The sequence below is a fragment of the Astyanax mexicanus genome, chromosome 21, assembly GCF_023375975.1.
Source record: "Astyanax mexicanus isolate ESR-SI-001 chromosome 21, AstMex3_surface, whole genome shotgun sequence".
Taxonomy (NCBI): Eukaryota; Metazoa; Chordata; class Actinopteri; order Characiformes; family Acestrorhamphidae; genus Astyanax; species Astyanax mexicanus.
In genome coordinates, this window is record NC_064428.1 from 33311929 (window position 1) to 33331832 (window position 19904).

A 19904-nucleotide genomic window follows, 5' to 3' on the forward strand; every position below is an offset into this window, starting at 1 on the left:
TCCTAAGGAACTGGGTTAAGTAAACAGTTGCGCACACTGTGCTGCTGAGTAAACAAATCAATAAACAGTGAAGAATGTGAGCCATCATCACAAACTGTGTTCAGCAGAGTTGCACAATCCTGAAAATAGGTGAACGAATCCAGGTTCAAACTTCACATCAAACACACTTACTTATAGTAGTGTAGATTTAGAGTTGAAAAAAGAGAAAAAACAAAAAATAAGTCTAATTTGAAAGAGTTACAAAAAGCAAAAGGCACCCATTCGGTGGAATAGACCATAAATGTGCATAAAGGACATGACCTTTACAACACACGAATGAAACACTTCATATAATAGGTATACAATATCAGTTTATTAATTTTAATACACATACATACTGCACTTCTGGTGTTTATGCATCCAATGACAGTTGCTGTATAAGCAAGAGTGCGGCAGACAACAAATAAACGGATAAAACAAACGAGAGGATCAGATCAGCTCTGCCTGCTTTTAACAGGCCGAACCGGTCCGGCCCAATCAGCTGCTAGAACAGAGTGATGAAATAATTAGTAGATAATAAACAGTTTTTTTTCCATTCTTTTGCTCTTTCTCTCGCTCTCTCTTTTTTTTCTCTACAACATTCACGTCAGCACAGAATATCTGCATTTCTATATACATTTCTATAAATATTCTTCTTTGGACAGCTACAGTTAATACAATAATAATAATCATTTTAATAATAATAATACAGTCAAATCAAATCTGACATCAAATAAAGTGCATTCTCAATAGATCACGATTCATAAATAAATAAATAAAGTACAATAAATAAGTAAAATCGTCATAAATAAACTATGATAACAGGAACTGAGTATAGTGTAATATATAAAGTAGGTAGAAGTGAACACCATCGTTTACTGGAAACAAAAGTGAGGACTTTTCATTTGTTTTTCGTCACAGAAACATGAATTCACCCACCGAGCTACTCTGTAATACTCGTCAAATCCTTCATTTTTACATTTGTACCATTTTTTTTTTTTTTACGTAGTATAAGAAACTAAGCTGTACAGTGGAAGCTAATAAAACGTTACAAAACATTTTTTTTTCTTTTAATGATTGAATAAACAGTCACATGATTAAGGTGACAACAGTCAAAAGACAGGTCAGAGAAGTGCTGCTATGTGTGTGTGTGTGTGAGGGCGGGGCTAAGGATGAGAATTACACCCAGCTAACTATTTTTCATTAGTAGAACGTTTTCTAAATGTTTCTGCAACGTCACTTCAGTGTTAATGCTTTCATTTTTAGTTTTGGGATTGCTGCTTTTAACGTTTCCAAAAGGCAACCCAATATTGTATCAAACATTTATTGAATGTTACTGTTAACATTCTTAAAGCATTCAATCTGTCACATTCTCTAAATGTTCTTAGAATGTTTTTAATGTTATGTTACAATCCTGCAACGTCACTTGTGTCAACGTTTTAATTTTTAGTTTTGGGAACATTGCTTTTAACGATTCCAAAAGGCAACCCAGTGTTGTGTCAAACGTTTTCTGAATTGTCTGTTTTCTGTTAATATTCTTAGAACGTTCAATCTGTCACGTTTTCTAGATGTTGTAGAACTTTTTTATTGAACATTCGGGTAACATCGATGCAACATCACTTCAATGTCTACGTTTTAATTTTTAGTTTTTGGAATCTTACTTTTAAAGTTTCCAACAGACAACCCAGTATTGTATCAAACCTTTTTTTGAACATTATGATATATGTTCTTAAATCGTTCAGTCTGTCACATTTTATCAATGTTCTTAGAAATGTTTTGTTAAGCGTTTTTAAAGAAACATTCTGGTAACGTTGCTGCAACATCCCTTCAATGTCAATGTTTTAATTTTTTGTTTTAGGAATGTTGCTTTTAAAGTTAATAAAAGGCAACCCAATATTGTGTCAAAAGTTTTTCAAATGTTTTTAGTACGTTTTTATAGATTTTTTTAAAGAAACGTTCTGGTAACGTCGATGCAATATCACTTAAATGTCAATGTTTTAATTTTTAGTTGTGGGAATGTTGCTTTTAATGTTTCTAAAAGGCAAACCAATATTGTGTCAAACGTTTTCTGAACATTATTGTTAACATTCTTAGATTGTTCAAGGTCATGTTTTCTAGATATTCTTCGAACATTTTTATTAAGGGTTTTTAAAAAATGTTCTGGTAATGTTCCTGATAGTTTGAGGAATGTTGCTTTTAACATTTCCATAAGACAAACCAATACTGTGTCAAACATTTTCTGTAACATTACAGACTAACCTTTGTGGAACCTTTTTAAAATGTTACTTAACGTTCTTATAACGTTCTCTGTTAGCTGGGATAATAATATACGGATGAATAAAACACCTTAGTATGTAATAGTAAGGTTCAGAGTGTTAAGGGGTTGAAAATAAAAGGTGTGAAAAGACTGAACAAGTCTAATTTGGTGAGAAAATGAGAAATTGGAGACACTTTTACCTGCTATAGTCTGTGAATGTAGTCTATGATACAACTCAGCCAATCAGCTCTCCCTTCTGCCCTTCCTTTAAACCCATACATCACCCAGCGCCTCTCTCAAACTATTCCTCCGATCATTTTTCAAATTCGAGCTGAGGGTGGAGACAGATAAATGTAAAATCTGGATGTTTAGAGCCTCTTTAAACCAGCAACAACAGATAGAAGGAATTAAGACAGTGTTTCTCTCAGCCACCAGAGGGCAGCACCTCCCAGGAGAACACTGTCACAAACCATTACCTCTCAAACATGAAGAAAAGCTAAAGTTTGTGCCATTTATATCTATCTAGTTCATATCTCTCTCAGGGATTTCTGACACGTAATAAAGGGATTGGTGTGTGTGAATAAAGGGTGCATATTTATGCATATTCATAGTCGCACAGTGAAAAGCAAAGCAGACATCAAAGTAACGATGTTCTACCCTTCGTTTTTGCTGATTAGGCCTCTCTTTTCTCACACCACAGGAGCTCAAGAGGAACACAAAATAAATCAAAATATTTATGATTCTTTTTAAGATGAATAAATGACTATAATTCATACGCCATATTTCACAGTACAGTTCGTTCTTTTACTAATTTTTCAAATGTGGAATGTCTCATCTGTCTGGCCCCCACCTATCAGCGCCTTGCCATGAGCACGCTGACCACGCTGTTTTTTTTTTTTTTTTTTTTAACCTCACTCACAAGATAGCACCTCACAACTTACAGGTTATATACAGGTGCGGGCGTCTCTTCATAACATAACACTTCATGATTTTTAATTTAGAAACTGGTGTCCCATGACTTTTGGGATGGCTGTGTATAACTTTCCCGTAATACATACACAGAATTGTAACATTTCTAGAATGTTCCAGTTCAAGCATGTAGTTTTATCTATTGTTAGATTGTTTTTTAATACGAGTAAATGTTGTTAATTGGCTGTGACTAAAATGAATCCCTATTTACATTCTAGGGTGTCATAAAATTAATTCTAATGTAATTTTTAAGGGTATCACAATCTCCCAGAATGCACTGGGGATTTAGTAGTGATCTAGTAAACAGCATAGTTCACTATATGAACCGAATGTGGAGTGTGAGTTTGCTAAGAAACAGACAATATAACAAATTGAAGCCAATGACGTTAAAGTTGCTCATATAAGCTCATAAAATTACGAAAAAAGTTAGGAGCCACTGGATGCGGTGCAATCCAGATATTTCCCCACACAGTTCATTAACAGTTGGTTTAGGTTGCTTAGCAACATAGTGTTCAAAGATTATTCTATTAATACTAACACAATACTAGCTTTTACGAACTTTATCGCAAAATGATAAAGAAGAAGAGTCCAAATTCACTTTTCACTGATTCTAGTGATACGTAGTAAACTACGTAAACTGTTTCTTCGTAAATCGCTCAATCCTAAAAAGTCGAGTAGGGATTATTTAGTCACAGCCGTTGGTTATTAATTTCACAGTTCTCATTAAAGGGTTGAATATGACATTTTTCTATATATATACAGATCTAAAAGCTATGAATATACTTTTTATTTTATATGTTTTCCTTGCCAAGAACACAAGGCTTGTACTGCCTAGTTAGCGTTTGTCTCTGCTCCATTATGACATCATATTAAAGAAGGAAACAGTAAGGAAACACAAGTAAACACATCTGTTAACATACAAGATCAATGTACTGAAATGTTTAGTGCTATACTGATACAGGAATTCGATTTAAGGTGGTTTAAGGTGGTTTTTCCCAATATTTCTCAACTCTGGTCCTGAAGGCCCACTGTTCTGCACATTTTAGGGCTCAATTTTAGTGATCTATAGGTGAGCCATCAACTGTGCACTGTGCAGCTTGAAAAGTACACCTTGCCCAGCTCAAAAAAAGCACAAAAGGCATGCACTACTTCTCTTAATTAATCATGGGTGTGTTTTGTATGTAATGTTCAATAGACCACTTAGCATGTCACTTGCCATTCCCTTTAAGAGCCAGGTGCGTTGCCAAGATAACAATGAACGTCTGACTGTTGATGTATGTCTAGGTTGTTTTCAGTCAGTGGGGCACCTGTGTTTTTCGTTGCCAAGATAGCAATACGCCATGAAAATAGACTTTTGGACAGGTGTAAGATAGCAATTAGCATCACGACACGCCCTGCACACAGTGGTAGATAGGGCCCTTAGTGTTTGAAGTGGCATAATACCACTTTTACACTTTTACCAGAAGCATCAGATTGCAATACTATTCAAAAAGAAGGTAAAGGTAGTTTCCAGGAAGAATAAATGAGAGTTGTTGAGGTTCCTAATGAATATCTGTGATAATCAATTTCATTACATACCATCTAAATAACATCATGCTAAAATTGTGGAACTAATATTCTGCCTCTCTATCAGGTCTAGAATACTGGAGTGTTAGTTTGAACACATACTGGCATTTATGTGATATTTGTGATACTGAATTTTATTGTATTATATATATTTTTTAAGTCAGATATTTTAAATTCAGTGATTTGCATCAGATCAGCACAAGGTTACCCCCAAAACACCTAAACCTACGAATCAGCTCATTATTACCCCATTACTGAGTCAAGTTGGGTGCGTTAAAGCAGTAAAACCAATAAAATGTGCAGAACACTGAGCCACTGGGACCAGGGTTTAGCCTATGCTAAAAGGAAGCCTAATATAATCAAATTAGCTGATTACTTTCTCCTCCGTAGTCTTGTTAGGGTTCCTGTTTTTTATGTGCTTGGTAAACACTTTTAAACCCACGTTTCCACACACTTTCTACTTCTACTTTGTGCATAACTTGACTTTCCATGAATTCTATCCTTTTCATTCACTCTAACACATCCTCCAAACATGGCCACCGACTCAGGATCTTTTCTTTATAGCGGTAAAACGCCTGTCAAGTAGAGCGTAGCAGATTTAAAGCCCACAAACAGTGTTAAGAATCAGCCCGAGTCAGCATTTATATCTCCGCTGCCTAAGCCGTGATGGAGGCAGCTGTCACTGGGTAGCTAGGCTAAGACCTCCTGCTAGCACCTGATAAGAAGGCTATAGCCGCCCATGCAGCACAGGCTAATTCAGAAAAACGGCTAAACCCTCTTGATTTGAGACTTTCTGATCCTGGCAACTTCAATGGTCCGCTGGCTTAGGCGTTTGCAGAAAATGCAGAAAATCTCACTGATATTTTGGTCCACTGTACAGTATGCCTCCCTCCCCTGAGTCAGCCTGAAAAGCGTACCCAAAGGCAGCGTGAGTGCTAGATGCTAGCTGCTAGCTGCTAGTTGCTTGTTGCTTGTGGACATCATGCTGATTTAGAAGGTTTAGGGAAATGATGAATGAAATCCAGCATAAGACAAGAACAGGACAGGAAAGAGTCCTTCACATATATTTAAATATATACCAAATAAGACCGCTGCAGTGTTGTTTGTTTGCTAATTCGTTTGCGCAACAGGTTCTTTCTCAACAGATTTTTGTCGTGGTTTGCTTAAGAAAGAGGTTGCTCACACTGGTTAGAAAATGGAGGAACATGGATTTTGGTGTTCACAGTATTCAGCATTATTTGATCTGTTTTAAAGCACTTTGCGCTTGCCTTTTCACTTTGTCACATAAGCACCACAAGACATGCACTCATTCACTCTTTTCCCATTGCTCTCAAACCTCCCACCTTGCATTTGTACCTGCAATACACCTACCGTACGTTTTTGTTTTGACAAACTCCTCTGTATCTACAATAAATAACACCTTTACAAGAAGTACCTCTGAGCTTTTGCTTTGTTTAGTCTCTAGTCTCTTTCTTCTCTTTCTTCAGTCGTTACTCCTGCTTGACCTTGGCATTTGCTTGCTGGAATGTCCTTACATGTTCAAGTGCTTGAAAAACACTGCATCCTAAGAAAAATCTCCGTCAAATGGAAAACACAACTGGCCAAAAGGTCACAAGCCATTTTTAGTGCTGCCGAACTTTTCGTGTGGCGCTGCACTAGTCGGGCTCGGAGTCGCTACTTTGGAGCTTTGCTTGCTCCCACTCGAAGCCTCAGTCTTTCCTGGGGCACGAACAGTGGTACGAGTTTCCTCTGCTGATTTACTTCCTTCCTTGGCTTTAGCCTCTTCCTGAGTGCCTCCTTTGGCAAGTCCCTGCACGGTTTTAGCCACACTGGGCAAGACACCTTTGTCGCCAGAAGATGTCAGAGGGTGCAATCTGGAGGGGCTAGGAGTGGCTCCAGTAGGGGAAGGAGTAGGGGAAGGAGAATGTTCCTCGACAACCTCCAAGAGACACTTGTCCTCCCAGTCCAAGGTTCCTCGGTAGCAATTGACTGCAGAGAGGCCCTTGTCCTGGCGGAGTTTGCCCAGAGCAGGAGACTGAACCTGGGGTGGATGTGGTGGTACAACCCCCTTGGAAGGAGGTAAACCAGTTCTTGATTTGATATCTAGAGTCCTAGTCTGGGTTTCTGCACTGACCTTCTTTAGGAATTCCTCTTCCGAGAGTCCCTTGCTTGTTCTGGATACCTCTGTGGCACTTAAAGGTACCTCTGAAATGGAGACACTGCCAAGAAGACCTGGACTTGTCTTTACAGGTAAAGGACTACATGGTAAGTTAGACTTCACTGTGGAAAGATTCTTTGCCATCTCTTGTTTCGCCTCTTTCATCCCTGCATCCTTTTCAGTCTTCTTTTCCGGCAAGTCCTTGACAATAGAACTTGCTATTGGCAAACTTTGGGTCGCCTGAGTTTTAGTCGTTGCTGCTGCTTGTGTGGGAACAACCTTGCTTGGAGGTTTTGTGGCACAAACCTGGCTTCCATTTCCTGCTCCAACAAAGGGAAGGCTTGGATCTGTAGTTCTTGCAGCAGGGATGGACGTCGTAGTTAGTGGCGATGGAATGGCTGGGATTACGCTGAATTTAGACTCTGGCAAAACAGGTGAAGGTCTAGTCACGATAGGTTGACAAGGTTCAAGCCTAACTGGGCTGGGGGATAGATCCTTTGGGGTGGGAAGTGATTGCTGTGTTCCATTAGCAAACAAGGATTTTGTCTGACTTACTGATTTATCCTCAGGGACTTTCTTGCCCAAGCTTCCTTGCTCAGCCTCAGTTCTGTCTGGAGTCTTACTGGAAGGAGGCGACTTCCCCAAGACTATTGCCAATTTCCCGTCACTTCCACGGCCAGCATCTGCAAGCTTTTCTTTCTCAATCTCCTTCTCTCTTTCTCTTCCAGCAAGCAAAGCGTCTCTACTCAGCGGCGATTCCTGCCTGCCCAGCTTCCGCACAGGCTTAAAAACACCAGTTTCTGGGGGTGACGGGACTGTAGGTTGTGTCGGCGATGGCGTAGTCGCAGAAGCCGAGGCCAAATTCTCCCCTTCCGTCTCCAACAAGCTCTGGAGACCCAGCTCACAGTGGAACCCTTCCTTACGATAATCCGAATGACTCACTTCCAGACTGTGCTTCCTCATTGCCCCGATTCCTCCTTTCTTTTCCCCGGAAGATGAAGATGTTAGAGGTGATCCAAGCTTCTCTGCAGACTGTACCCTCTTGAGAAGCGGCGACCTGGGGGGTTCAGCGCTCTTGGGCCTGGGCCTTGTAATAGGTGGAGATGAATGAAGCTTGGCAGGGAAGGTCTGGGTGGTGTTGGAACTTCCAACAGTGTGCCCAGGCAAGGGTGGAGGCGAAGACTGGGTGGGGGATGGAGTGTGCGCCAGAGGAGACAGAGGGATGTTTCCAGCAGATTTGCAACGAGCTGAGCGGTACTGTCGGTGCAGTTTTGGAGACAACCCATGGAGTGAGCTGGGTCTCATGTGTTGGGAGGCAGCAGGAGAATTTGGGGTGCTGGAAGCTGGAGAGCTGCTTTGAGAGGAGGCACCTGGGATAACAAGCATACAGGACAAGATGCACACTTTTAAAATGTTATATTTTTCAAGTTTCAAAGAAAAGACAAGACATTCTAAGAGTTCTATAGTAATTGCAATGCAATTAACAAGCAAAAAACAGATTTAAGGCCCTTTCAGATTGAGTATGTATTTTTTAATCTGATATAATTTGAAAACTTAGTAGAACCTTTATACTAAGTTGGTCATTTGTTTTTTTTTGCATTCAGTGCTCTGTAATCAAGCCTAGTGTCATGCCTAATACAGACCCTGTATTTCTACACACTAACACTTCCGTTCCCGTCACAATTTTAGATCGTGTTCAGATGTTTGTAGTTTACGCATGTATATAACCCGTCTCTTTGTCAAGCATGTTGCGAAGTATTTTCCCTTTTTATCAGCGATATACTGAGTGTTTACTTTCTGTCTGTTTTTCCATGTGTGACCCATTTTTTGCTCTTTTGACTACGCTTGTAGTCAGTTTGTATCTGTGATATTCTGGTTTGTTTAACGCAGCTTTTGACTTATGGTTTTCTTTTTGGTTTGTGAATCGGCTCTAATGTTTCGGATCATTTTCTCTCTGGTTTTGATCCACGCTTGTTATTCGACTACGTTCTTTGTTTACGTGCCCTGTAATAAAGCTTCATTTTTAATGTTACACCTAGAGACTACACAGCTTTTTAAATGTCCACTCTTTCTGTTTCTCTGCCCATGGTCTGATTTCTGTCTGATCTCTTTTTAAGCCTTTTTTAATTTCTTAGGCAAACTTAAAAATATGCCTCTTTAAAATCTTTGTAAGTAGCTCACGGTCCTTTCCTAGCCTTTTAGCTCTGCTCCACCATATATTTACTTTAACTTTATAATTGTTATAATCAGAAATGTTGTTGGTCAAACAAGTTTTTGTCTTTTTTTTTTCAAAAAGTAATCAGGTTCTTTTTTTTTGGTCCACAACCAGTACAATGGAGCTTTGATTGGTCAGCTTGGCTTTAAAGTATCTAACAACTAAAAAATCAAGCATGTTCCAATTAAAAAAACAACTTTATGCACCATGGTAATTAGGGTTGCAACGATTAGTCAATATCATCGATAATGTAGATTATTTAAATTTGTCGACTACAAATTTCATTGTTGATTAATCATTAATTTGTAAGAGTCCTGCATTACACAAAGTGCAGGGGACAAAAACGCAATGGGAGATGGGTAAATGGTTTGCTCACAAAAGTGCCAAAAAACTACATATTACATATTAAATCACTAAAAACATTCAGATATTTAACGGCCATTTAAATCTCATGTTCTGCTGTTTCTATTGTTTTTGGGACATGAAAGAAATAATGTTAACTAATTGACTAATCGACTAATCGAAACAATAATCGCCACATTATTCAACTACCAAAATAATCATTAGTTGCAGCCCTAATTGTAATTCATCATTACCTGGCTGGGTAGGAAAGACAACATTAATATACTTGATTTTTAAAGCATTGACTCTCTGTGAAAGGGTTTTTAAGCCAAAAAAAAAAAAACACTATGAAAGTAATATGGCTCTTATCACAATATATCGTCACCATGCCTGAGGCGACGTACCGAGGTAAGACGAGTCAGGAGTGGAGCGGTAGCTCTGGGTTGGCGACCGGGCAGATAGACTGTGTGTTGGAGACCCGGGAAGGCTCTCGCTGGAGGACAGAGAGCGGTTCAGGGACGACAGGCTGCGGCTCGTGTGGAGGAAGTTCGACTGCTTGGTTATCTTACGGAACAAAGAGCTGCGCTTCTTACTGTGGAGTTAAAAATAAGGATTATAGGACATAATGAGAGGAACATGTGCATTTGATGAATCAAATATTATTAAAAGAGTTAGATAACTTACTTTTCCTGCCCCTCTTTGACTGGTCTTTTGCTGCGTCTGGCCATCTTGGACTTGTAGCTGGATCTTCGAGCTGGACCCACTTTGATTGACGTGTTTTCGAAGGGTGTGGTCGTCACCGTCACTTTATTACCACTCTAAAAGCACAGGAAAAAACATAGATATGTGTTTTACATCTCATAAATAGAGTGAATGTACACTTTAAAAATGGTCAAAGAATGGCAAAAGTAGTTTAGACTGCAATGATTTGATGATAAAAGTTACAGGAAACAATAAAACAATAAAAGATAAAAAAAAAATTTAGTCAACATAACAGATGTTTCCTCTTGTAAAAAAGAAAGTAAGAGCATTAAAAGTATGTTACATTTAGGTAAACAACACTAAAAATAAATTTTATTTAATATACTACATGAAAATACGCATTAAATATACTTTCTCTTTTTCCATAAAATGTATAGTTAAGCAAATATATGTAGTGGCATTCAATACTGCTTAAAGTGCATTTTATTATATTTTTTTCCAGTAGCATTAAGGTGTACACAATATGTGCTAAGTAGTTTACTTTTTTACATATATTTCAAGTGTATTAAAATAATGTAAAAAAAAAAACACACAAACTTATTTAAATATAGCTTAAATACAATTGAAATATACTTTTTTTTAAGTTGCCATAAGTTGTTTCAAAATAGTACATTTAGTATGTATTTAGATGCGTATTAATTTTAATGCTAAAAGTATGCACTTTTCTTTATGTTAGGTATACTTTAAACAATATTTTCCTTTAAATGCACTTTTATTTTACAAGAGTCATAATTTTCCTAATAGAGGTTCCTAATGGAGTCCTGTGATGATCCATCCCATGCAGCTTCAATATTCTCACACAGTTCTTGAAGATTGTTCATATTATGATCAGGATTTGTTATCAGATACAAAGAAATCATGATTAAAGCATGAGTTAAAGCACTGACAGGTTTGTGTTTGAACTGTGTGGTACAGGTAATCACTGAGCTTCAGTAAGGTTGCTTACCATAGCTTTACCACTGCTAGCATAGTAGAGATGGGTATTACACAAGACCAGAGTAAGGATCCAAAAGCAGATTTTATTTATAAAAATAACAAAGTCCAGGCAGTCAACAGCAGACAAGGGAATTCCAAAATCAAGGTTAAAAAACACTAGCAGAGACAAAACAACCAGAAAAGACAAGATCCACAAAATGCTTCAAAATGCGAGAATAACCAGACAAGACTAACCAATGCTAGAACTGAGGCGAGAGTGACCTCCTGAGGCGTGGAGGTGCAACACCTGGCTCAACTGTAACAATGGGTCTTTCGGACATTGAAAACATGTATATGTATATATATATATATATATATATATATATATATATATATATATATATATATATATATATATATATATTTATATATATAAAACACTTAAAATTTACTTTGGGCTTATTTTGATGCAATAAAAAACACAAGCAAGATTAATTAATATTAATCATATGTTTCTATTATTCACCTTGAGAATGAGCTCCACCACTTCTGTATGGACCAATCCATGCACAGACTCTCCGTTGACGTGTGTGATGAGGTCACCAGCGCACAGTCCCGCCTCCTGGGCTGGACCGCCCTCTTCTACATGCTGTGATTGGACAAAAAAAGACGGTCAAGAGTTGTGGTCAGAGTACAGCTTGGGTACAGAAACATCCATTTCAGCAACAGGGAAGATCAGAATTATAATTATTATTACCCAGATAATGTGGTGCACACTGTAAACGTCGCTGTCCCCAATGTAGACCCGGATGGCGCGCAGGGTGAAGCCGTACTTCTTGCCCGAGCGGTGGATGGTGATTGGTGAGCGGAGAACGTTGACGGCAGGGCTGTAGTCCCGGCTGGGGGACGAGTCCCGGGATGAGGGGTTGGAGGAAACAGAGCGAGGAGACATCGGGCTGGCCAGAGGAGAGCTAGCATGCTGTTCAACTACAGAGAGAGAGAGAGAGAGAGAGAGAGAGAGAGAGAGAGAGAGAGAGAGAGAGAGAGAGAGAGAGAAAAAGAGATAAAGAGAGAGAGATAAAGAGAGACAGAGATAAAGAGAGAGAGATAAAGAGAGAGAGATGAAGAGAGAGAGAGAGAGAGAGAGAGAGAGAAAGGGATAAAGAGAGAGAGAAAGAGATAAAGAGAGAGAGAGATAAAGAGAGAGAGAGAGAAAGAGAGAGAAAGAGAGAAAGGGATAAAGAGAGAGAGAGAAAGAGATAAAGAGAGAGAGAGAGATAAAGAGAGCGAGAGAAAGAGAGAGAAAGAGATAAAGAGAGAAAGAGAGAGAGAGAAAGAGAGAGAGAGAGAGATAAAGAGAGAGAGAGAAAGAGAGAGAGAAAGAGAGAGAAATTTTACATTGTTTTACACTGTAAAACAGCGTCTGGGCATTTTTCACCCCAAACAAAGTCACACACTTATTACTTATACATAAAAAAATAAAAAATCAATAAATGCATTTAATAGCAGTTTTAAAATAACATGCCTACATTTCATTACTAAATTAAAATAAAAAAGCTCAGTTTTCTCCATCCACACAGCTTCACTTGTAGCAGAGTTTTCAAAAATCTCCACCTCAGTTAAATTACGAAATACTACTTATAACACGCATCACAACTCATTGCTTAACCTATATGCGCTTGTGCATCTCTAGTGCCCCCTGTGATTGGTGACTGAGCCGTACCTGCAGGGATGATGACGGACAGTGCCGTGGCTGATGCAGATTTGATGACTTTGTTTCCGGGTCGCGAGGTCCGTTTCTCTCCGTCTCCAGACAGCTGCTGGTGTCGCGCTCGCCGCAGAACCAGGTCATTGGTGGCCCGCTGGCTGTGGGAGTCGCCCACGGCAACGGTATCCCGGGAGACGGGTGCTACGGATGCTGCTGAAGCTGCTGCTGCTGCTGTTGTTGATGGTATGGCTTGTGGTGGGGAGACCTCGCTAGATCTGCCAGGCTTATCTGTAAAGATACAGTTACAGACTTTAACACATGCTCCGGAGCGCCCTCTTTTTGTGTTTTTTGTTTTTAGCTATGTCTTGTCACAGTGGAAAGAATAGAAAACAGGCAGGCTCATCTAAAGCCCTATCTGGACGGGATTAGTGTCTCAGGAGGATTTCTGTAAAAAAAAAAATAAATTTAACACTTCTACTCAGTGATAAAACTCTTGCATCCGGACTGCAATTGAAAAAACAAGAAGATCAGTGAATTTTTAGGCTTTCTCGGTCACATGACATCATGTTCAGTAGCTCCTCCATTTCCACTCTCTGTTAATTACGGTGCACGGCAGTGAAGAAATAGCTATTTTATTAAACGTGAGGAGACGGATGGGTCTAAAATTACCGGAGGACCACAAAAAGAGTAAAACAGTAGATAATTCAGCCTGTAATTTTTTATCTCAGAGGACGTCTGAAAAAAACACGTACATGGTCGTTCTGGACGGGATTAAATTACACAGAGGACCCCCCATAAAAGAGAAACTAATCCTGTCCAGATAGGGCTAAAAACTAACTAAAAACCTGCACTCTGTCTTCACCTGCACTCACTGCTGCTCCTTCCCTTACGGACGTGCTCTGCTCGTTAGCAGGTGATGAGGGCATGGTGGCGCCCTCTAATGACGACCCCCTGCTCCTGACTCCACTCTGCGGTGGCTGGATCTCTCCGTTGGTCTCCAGAGGCGAGGCGAAGCGGTGCGTGTCCATCAGCGCAGAAAAACGACGCCGGGCTCCCAGAGGAGGACTGGAGTCTCCTTCTGTATACAGAGACTCCGAGCACGACAGTCGTTTCCTACACAGAAAAGAGAAAGAGGAACAAATTATATACACACACTGAAAAAAATGATGAGTAAAATTTTGCAACTTTCAGCATTTGCTTATTTAAAGTAAATTTTCAAATAAATTTAAGTAGCTTCAACTCAGTTTTAAGACTTAAATGTTACATAATGTAAATAAGTGAACTGAACGTCAGTCAATCCTTTCTTTTAGTAAACTTTACTTTATTTATTTTCACTGAATCAATCCTTTCTTTTATTAAACTTTACTTCATTTATTTTTACTGAATCGATCCTTTCTTTTAGTAAACTTTACTTCATTTATTTTTACTGAATCAATTCTTTCTTTTAGTAACATTTACTTAATTTCTGCATATAATATTACCTAATTACAATTACTTAATTTATACAATATGATTATATATAAATTTAGTTAAAACACACATATAAAATATTTACCACACACAGCATGCTTGAAAAGAACCACTAAGGGTGTTTTCACACTTGTAGTTGGTTTCTATGGTCTGAATTAGTCGATGAGTTTGTTTACTTGGCTTGTTTCACTTGTTTTCTCCTTCTGTTTGGTTAAGTTTCACACAGGCACAAACCTAAACTCACCAAAATGCGCACCAACTCACCATAATAACCACCACAATAAACTTTCCCCTTTAGCACATGGCCTCTCTCTGTGTTCTCCTTGTTTTCAGTGCTCCCACATGTGTTCATTTGTAACTCCGCCCCCTCGTTACCTGTCCCCAAGTGTTTCTTGTTTCCTGTTACTTCCGTGTGTGTATATATAGCCCTTTGTTTTCAGTGTTAGTTTATCAGTTCTTTCACGTCTAATAATAGTCAGGTTATGTGTTACTCTAGTCCTCATGTTACTATTTTCTCATCTTTGCCTCCACTCTCCGCGTCCCCTTCATTCTGCAAACCTGACATGGATATACTGTAAGTTAGCTAGCTAGCAAGCTAGCTCTGCACAGCAGTCCAATATTTTTGTGTGTGGTTTGTTAAAGTAGGTCAGGTATATTAGTATAAATAGCTGTGAATAAGGGTAAATTGCCTGTAGAAATGCTGGGTTAGCATAGCATAGCATAGCATAGCATACTTTATGATCAGTGTCCACAGCAGTAGCTATATTTTTCAGACTGCATTTACCTTAAATACGATAACCTACAACCAAAACCATTTTTAAATTTACAAATGCAGAAAAAATGAACTCTTAAAAGTGGGCGTGGCAGAAAAAGGTGGATTTAAAGGTGAATTTTAATGATACCTAATGTTACGTTACTCACATCTCAGGTGAGCCGGTTCTCCAGCTCTTGCTGAAGCTGCCGAGACTCTCTCTCTTGGCCATTTTGTCCTCGCGTCGTCCCTTCGGTTCCCGCCGTGTCACTACCGGGGTCTTCTGCTCCAGCTGAGACAGGTGCTCCATACTGCTGTACACCTGAGAAACACACCTGACCAGATGAGACTCAGCCACAGGTATTTTATCCTATATCTATACTATGGGCACTATCTTTCTAGAAATTGCTAGTCTATTTTTATGTCCAGGTAAATTCCTGGCGTATTGCTATCTTGGCAATGGAATGCTCCACCTCATCACACACACACAGGTCACAAGGACACACAGCAGTGCACAAACCCAACTTTCACATCAACAATTAACAGAATAAAAAGGACAAAATAAAATAACATTACTGCTAGGGCACCTTCACAGCGTAAAGAGCAGAAGCACAACGCTGTTAAAATAGCAATCTGCCAAAGTCAGAGCGCACCTAGTTCTTAAAGGGAATGTGAGGCAAGTGATACAGTGATTGGTTTCTTTCCCGTTACGCAAAAGAATTGGTACACGCCTTTTGCATGTTTTGAGCCGCGTAATGTGTACTTTTCCCGTCGTTACGATAGCGAAGACACACTGACACACCCTTAATCAAGCTGCATGGTGCACCGTTGACGGCTCGCTTATAGATCAATAATATTAGGCCCTAAATCTCCACATCTCTAAATTTAATAGATGCATTCAGCTACTTATTGCTGACACAGAAGTGCAAGTGCACACACACATTTTGTCTAGTCCCTGTTGAGAATCACTGCCAATACAATAGGACTTGGGATAAAGCAGTGGAGCTGTGTTCTCTCCTGTGTTCTGGTTTAAGCTTCAGTTACTAATTGTTATTGTTAGCTACATTAGCCATATATTTTGTAAATTATGTAAATAATATTTTAGGAAAAACTCAAATCATTCTTTAATGGTTCTGTAATTGCGTGACCACCGGGCGACTGGGGATGAAGTTAGCCTTACTGGTGGTCACTCAACAGTCAAATTGGCCATTACTGGAGGGTTCAGGGACGGGGCTGAGGGGATTAAGTTCTGCCGCCTTGAGCAAAGCACTTAACCTCCAGCTGCTCTGAAAAAGACTCGCTCTGAGCTCAGTAATGGAAGATTCTCTGGATGAAAGCTGCAGCTAATTGAGCAAATTTAGCATAAAAATAAAGAGAAACAAAAACTAAAAACTGAAAAACTGAAAACTGTGGTTATTCCACCAAATATTGATTTCTGAACTCTCTTGAAACTTTATTTATGAATATAAACTGGTTGATAGATATAGATTTATTTAGAATTTTCTCAGATTTTTCTCTCCACTCTTTTAGCTGCTACTCAGCTGTATGTCCCCATCACTAGTGATGCCACAACACAAGGAGGGTGAAGACAGACTAGCAAATGCCTCCTCCAATACATGTGAAGTCAGACTCCGCCTCTTTTCAAACTGCTGCTGATATTCGGAAGAAAGCGCAGCGACTCGGTTCCGATACATCAGCTCACAGACGCAGCATTGTGCTGATCAACATCACCCTAGGAGTGATGAGGCGTAGGTGCGCCATCTACTGTACCCACCCAGAGAGAGCAGAGCCAATTATGCTCTCTCAGGGCTCTGGCAGCTTATGGCAAGCTGCATGACCATGATTTGAACCAGTTAGCTCGCCACTACAAATTCTTTACCAATGTGTTACCTCTTCTAATTACTGATCGATTTATTATTTAGTAACAAGTGGCAGTCCATATTATTTTGTTTCTGAACTGAAAGCAGAATCAGTTCTGAGAGGAGAAGAATATGGATAAAATATAGTGTTTAATGGTATCAGTGTGCTGAAACCACCATCCCTGCTAAGCCTGCTAATATATTCATTTTAAAAACTGTGGTGTCGGGTCCCCTTTCACGTGAGCTCTTCTTCTGGCCACGTCGCGTCTTATGTCACATGTACAGCCTCTAAAAGAGGATCTGGCTCAGTTTTACTGAACACGATTGGCTGGTGGAGCACTGGAGACTTCAGAAGGGGAAACTCAGAGCTCAGTAGCTCATTCACTCATATAGTAAAACCAAAGAAACAAAGGAGTAAAGTTTCTGACTGAGCGCTCTCTCTCTCTCTCTTTCTCTCTCTCTCTCACTGAACATAACCTGGAATCGGATTCATCCGCTCTGAAAGGAGACCGCATCGCACCCGCCCAGTTTAAAATGATTCTTCCATATGCTCAGTGCAATTACCCATTCTCACCAGAGAGGTCCCTAAATCCCCCAAATCCTAAAACTTACGGATAAATACAACTTGTTACCAAAATATTAACATCTGATCTGTGAGTGCTATAATTACTGAATTATATGTTACCATATATATTTTATTACTATATTTTTACCCACTAATTAGCGATCTGTAAAATAAAAAAAAGTAAGTGCTTCCAATGTATCATTCAAATCTGAGCACAAGATCTCCATAACCTGGATTTCCTGCCCATTTAAGGGCATATCAGCACATAAGGGAACACAGGTTTGCTTTTTATGGTCATGTTAGAAGGATCTCATCTTCTCAGGCTCAGCCTCACTTACCCAAGTGCTCATGATTTCCTCAGAGCAGCTGTTTGTGTGTAATTTGAGTGCACATGGGGAGACTTGCAAATGTGTTCTTATCCTGAGAGGGTCTTGAGGTGGTTTAGTTAAAAGGAGGGTGTGTGTTTACGTCTAACAGCGAGCTCTTATCTAGAGAACTCCTCTCAGGTAAAGTGGATTCATCAATCAGAGCCCAGCGGCGACAGCAGCAGAACTGAGACAGTGATCTGAGCTCACGGTGACGAGATAAACCAGATTATTATGACCATAGACATGCATACATAGATGCCGCATCGGCTGTATGCCTATAATAATTACAACTCTACCTATTTATACTCAATTTCCATGCTTTCTAGTTCTGTACTGCTATAAAGAAACATAAAACTCTCTCAGTGAAAAAAAAACAGTCTGTACTTTTATACTTAATCTTATTTACTCTTAGCATTTACTTCCTGTTTTAGCTCTTTTCTTAGTTTTTTATTTCTTTTTTCTTTTTCTCATTATTTTATTTTTAATAGTTTTGCAATGTTACTTTTTAATTAATTTTAATTTGTTTTCAGTTTTAATTTCTTTATTGTATTATTGGTATTATTATTATTATTATTATTATTACTTTTTATTGTATTATGTAAGTTAGTTTCAGTTTAATTTTTACTGTTTTTTATTTAATTAAACACTTATCATCTTTTTTTCTTAATTTATTATTCCTTTTTAATGTACTACGTAAGTTAGTTTTAGCTTGTTTTTTTACAGTTTTTTTCTATTTGATTAATCTCTTATATTGTTTCTATTATTCTACTATTTTTTCTATTATTGCTTTTTTATTGTACTTTGTAAGTTAGTTTTAGCTGTTTTTATATTTTATTAATCACTTATCTTTTTTTCTTAGTTTGTTACTACTTTTTTATTGTGCTATGTAAGTTAGTTTTAGCTTATTTTTTTACTGTCTTCTTTTATTTTATTTATCTCTTATCATCTTTTTTCTTAACTCCTTATCAATTAAACCTCAAGTTTTATTTGTATCTATTTGTATATTTTATCCACTGTTATTTAAAAAATTCTCTTAATTTAAAATGATTAAATTTAGCTGTAATTGTTATTGCCATGTCAATCCCTGTTTTTGAACATTGAGTTTAGTTGAGTCAAAATATAGGTTGATTGATTAATACAGGCTGTATAAAGTTTTTTTTAATTATTTTTATTAATTTTGTCATACAAACAGACACTGTATTATAAAATATTTGCATATATGTGTGTGTGTATTTGTACTGTATAATAAACTGAACTGCTGTAGTGCTGTACAGTAAGCACTGATGCTTATCTGTTAGCCTGGCTTTTCTGTTCTAATGAGGAGCAGCAGTATAAAGTCATTGTGCTAACTGTGATTGGCTATCAGCGTACGCAGTCTGATGCAATAAAGGCTTCTGTAAATACCTCATAAAAGATGAAAAAGCGCCCGTGTTAATGTAAAGCTCTCTCACCGTAATTCGTTTTCCAGCACACAGCCGTTCCAGCATCGCAAAATAGGTGGTTTCATTATCGGAGTCAGCTGGGAATGAGTGCTGTAAAAAATCCCTGCAGCTGAATGATCTCCTCCAGAGCAGTCGTTGGCTCGATTGGGCTCAAATGAACACTTTACTGGAGTGAATTTAGCACTGCAGCTTTTTCTGTGCACAATAAAGCACTCTTTTATTCTCTGTTCTGAACTGAATTTCTGAAACTTAGCTGATTGGTCCATATCTGGGTATCTGAGACCTGAGATTACAGTGAGGAGTTATATATGACTATTATGACCAATGATTGTTTATAATCATGGAAATGAGGCAGGGCCACAAAAAAATATCTGTTTTGTAAAATTAAGCGTAATGGGATGGAGTGCTACAGACTAGTAGCTCTCCAGCCCAGAGGGTTGTTGAACCCAATTGCAGAACAGTGTCCTAGAAGAGCTAGCTCAGTAGATTCAATACTCTGCAACGGAAAGAGAAAAAAACAAAGGGGTATTTGTACCAAA

At 38.6% G+C, this 19904-nt stretch overlaps 1 protein-coding gene across 2 annotated transcripts in view; it reads right to left on the minus strand.

Annotated features, from left to right (window-relative positions):
• Positions 1–1102: 1102 nt before the first annotated feature.
• The window catches only part of mast1a (microtubule associated serine/threonine kinase 1a), a 104042-nt gene continuing 85240 nt past the window's right edge, over positions 1103–19904 (minus strand). For both annotated transcript variants that reach the window (XM_022674563.2, XM_022674564.2), the window contains 8 exons: positions 15302–15453; positions 13773–14023; positions 12926–13198; positions 11960–12189; positions 11729–11851; positions 10210–10343; positions 9930–10117; positions 1103–8338 (listed from right to left, as the gene is read on the minus strand). In XM_022674563.2, the coding sequence (XP_022530284.2) occupies positions 6420–8338; positions 9930–10117; positions 10210–10343; positions 11729–11851; positions 11960–12189; positions 12926–13198; positions 13773–14023; positions 15302–15453 (3270 nt within the window). In that variant the 3' untranslated portion in view covers positions 1103–6419. The remainder of the gene's footprint in view (positions 8339–9929; positions 10118–10209; positions 10344–11728; positions 11852–11959; positions 12190–12925; positions 13199–13772; positions 14024–15301; positions 15454–19904) is intronic.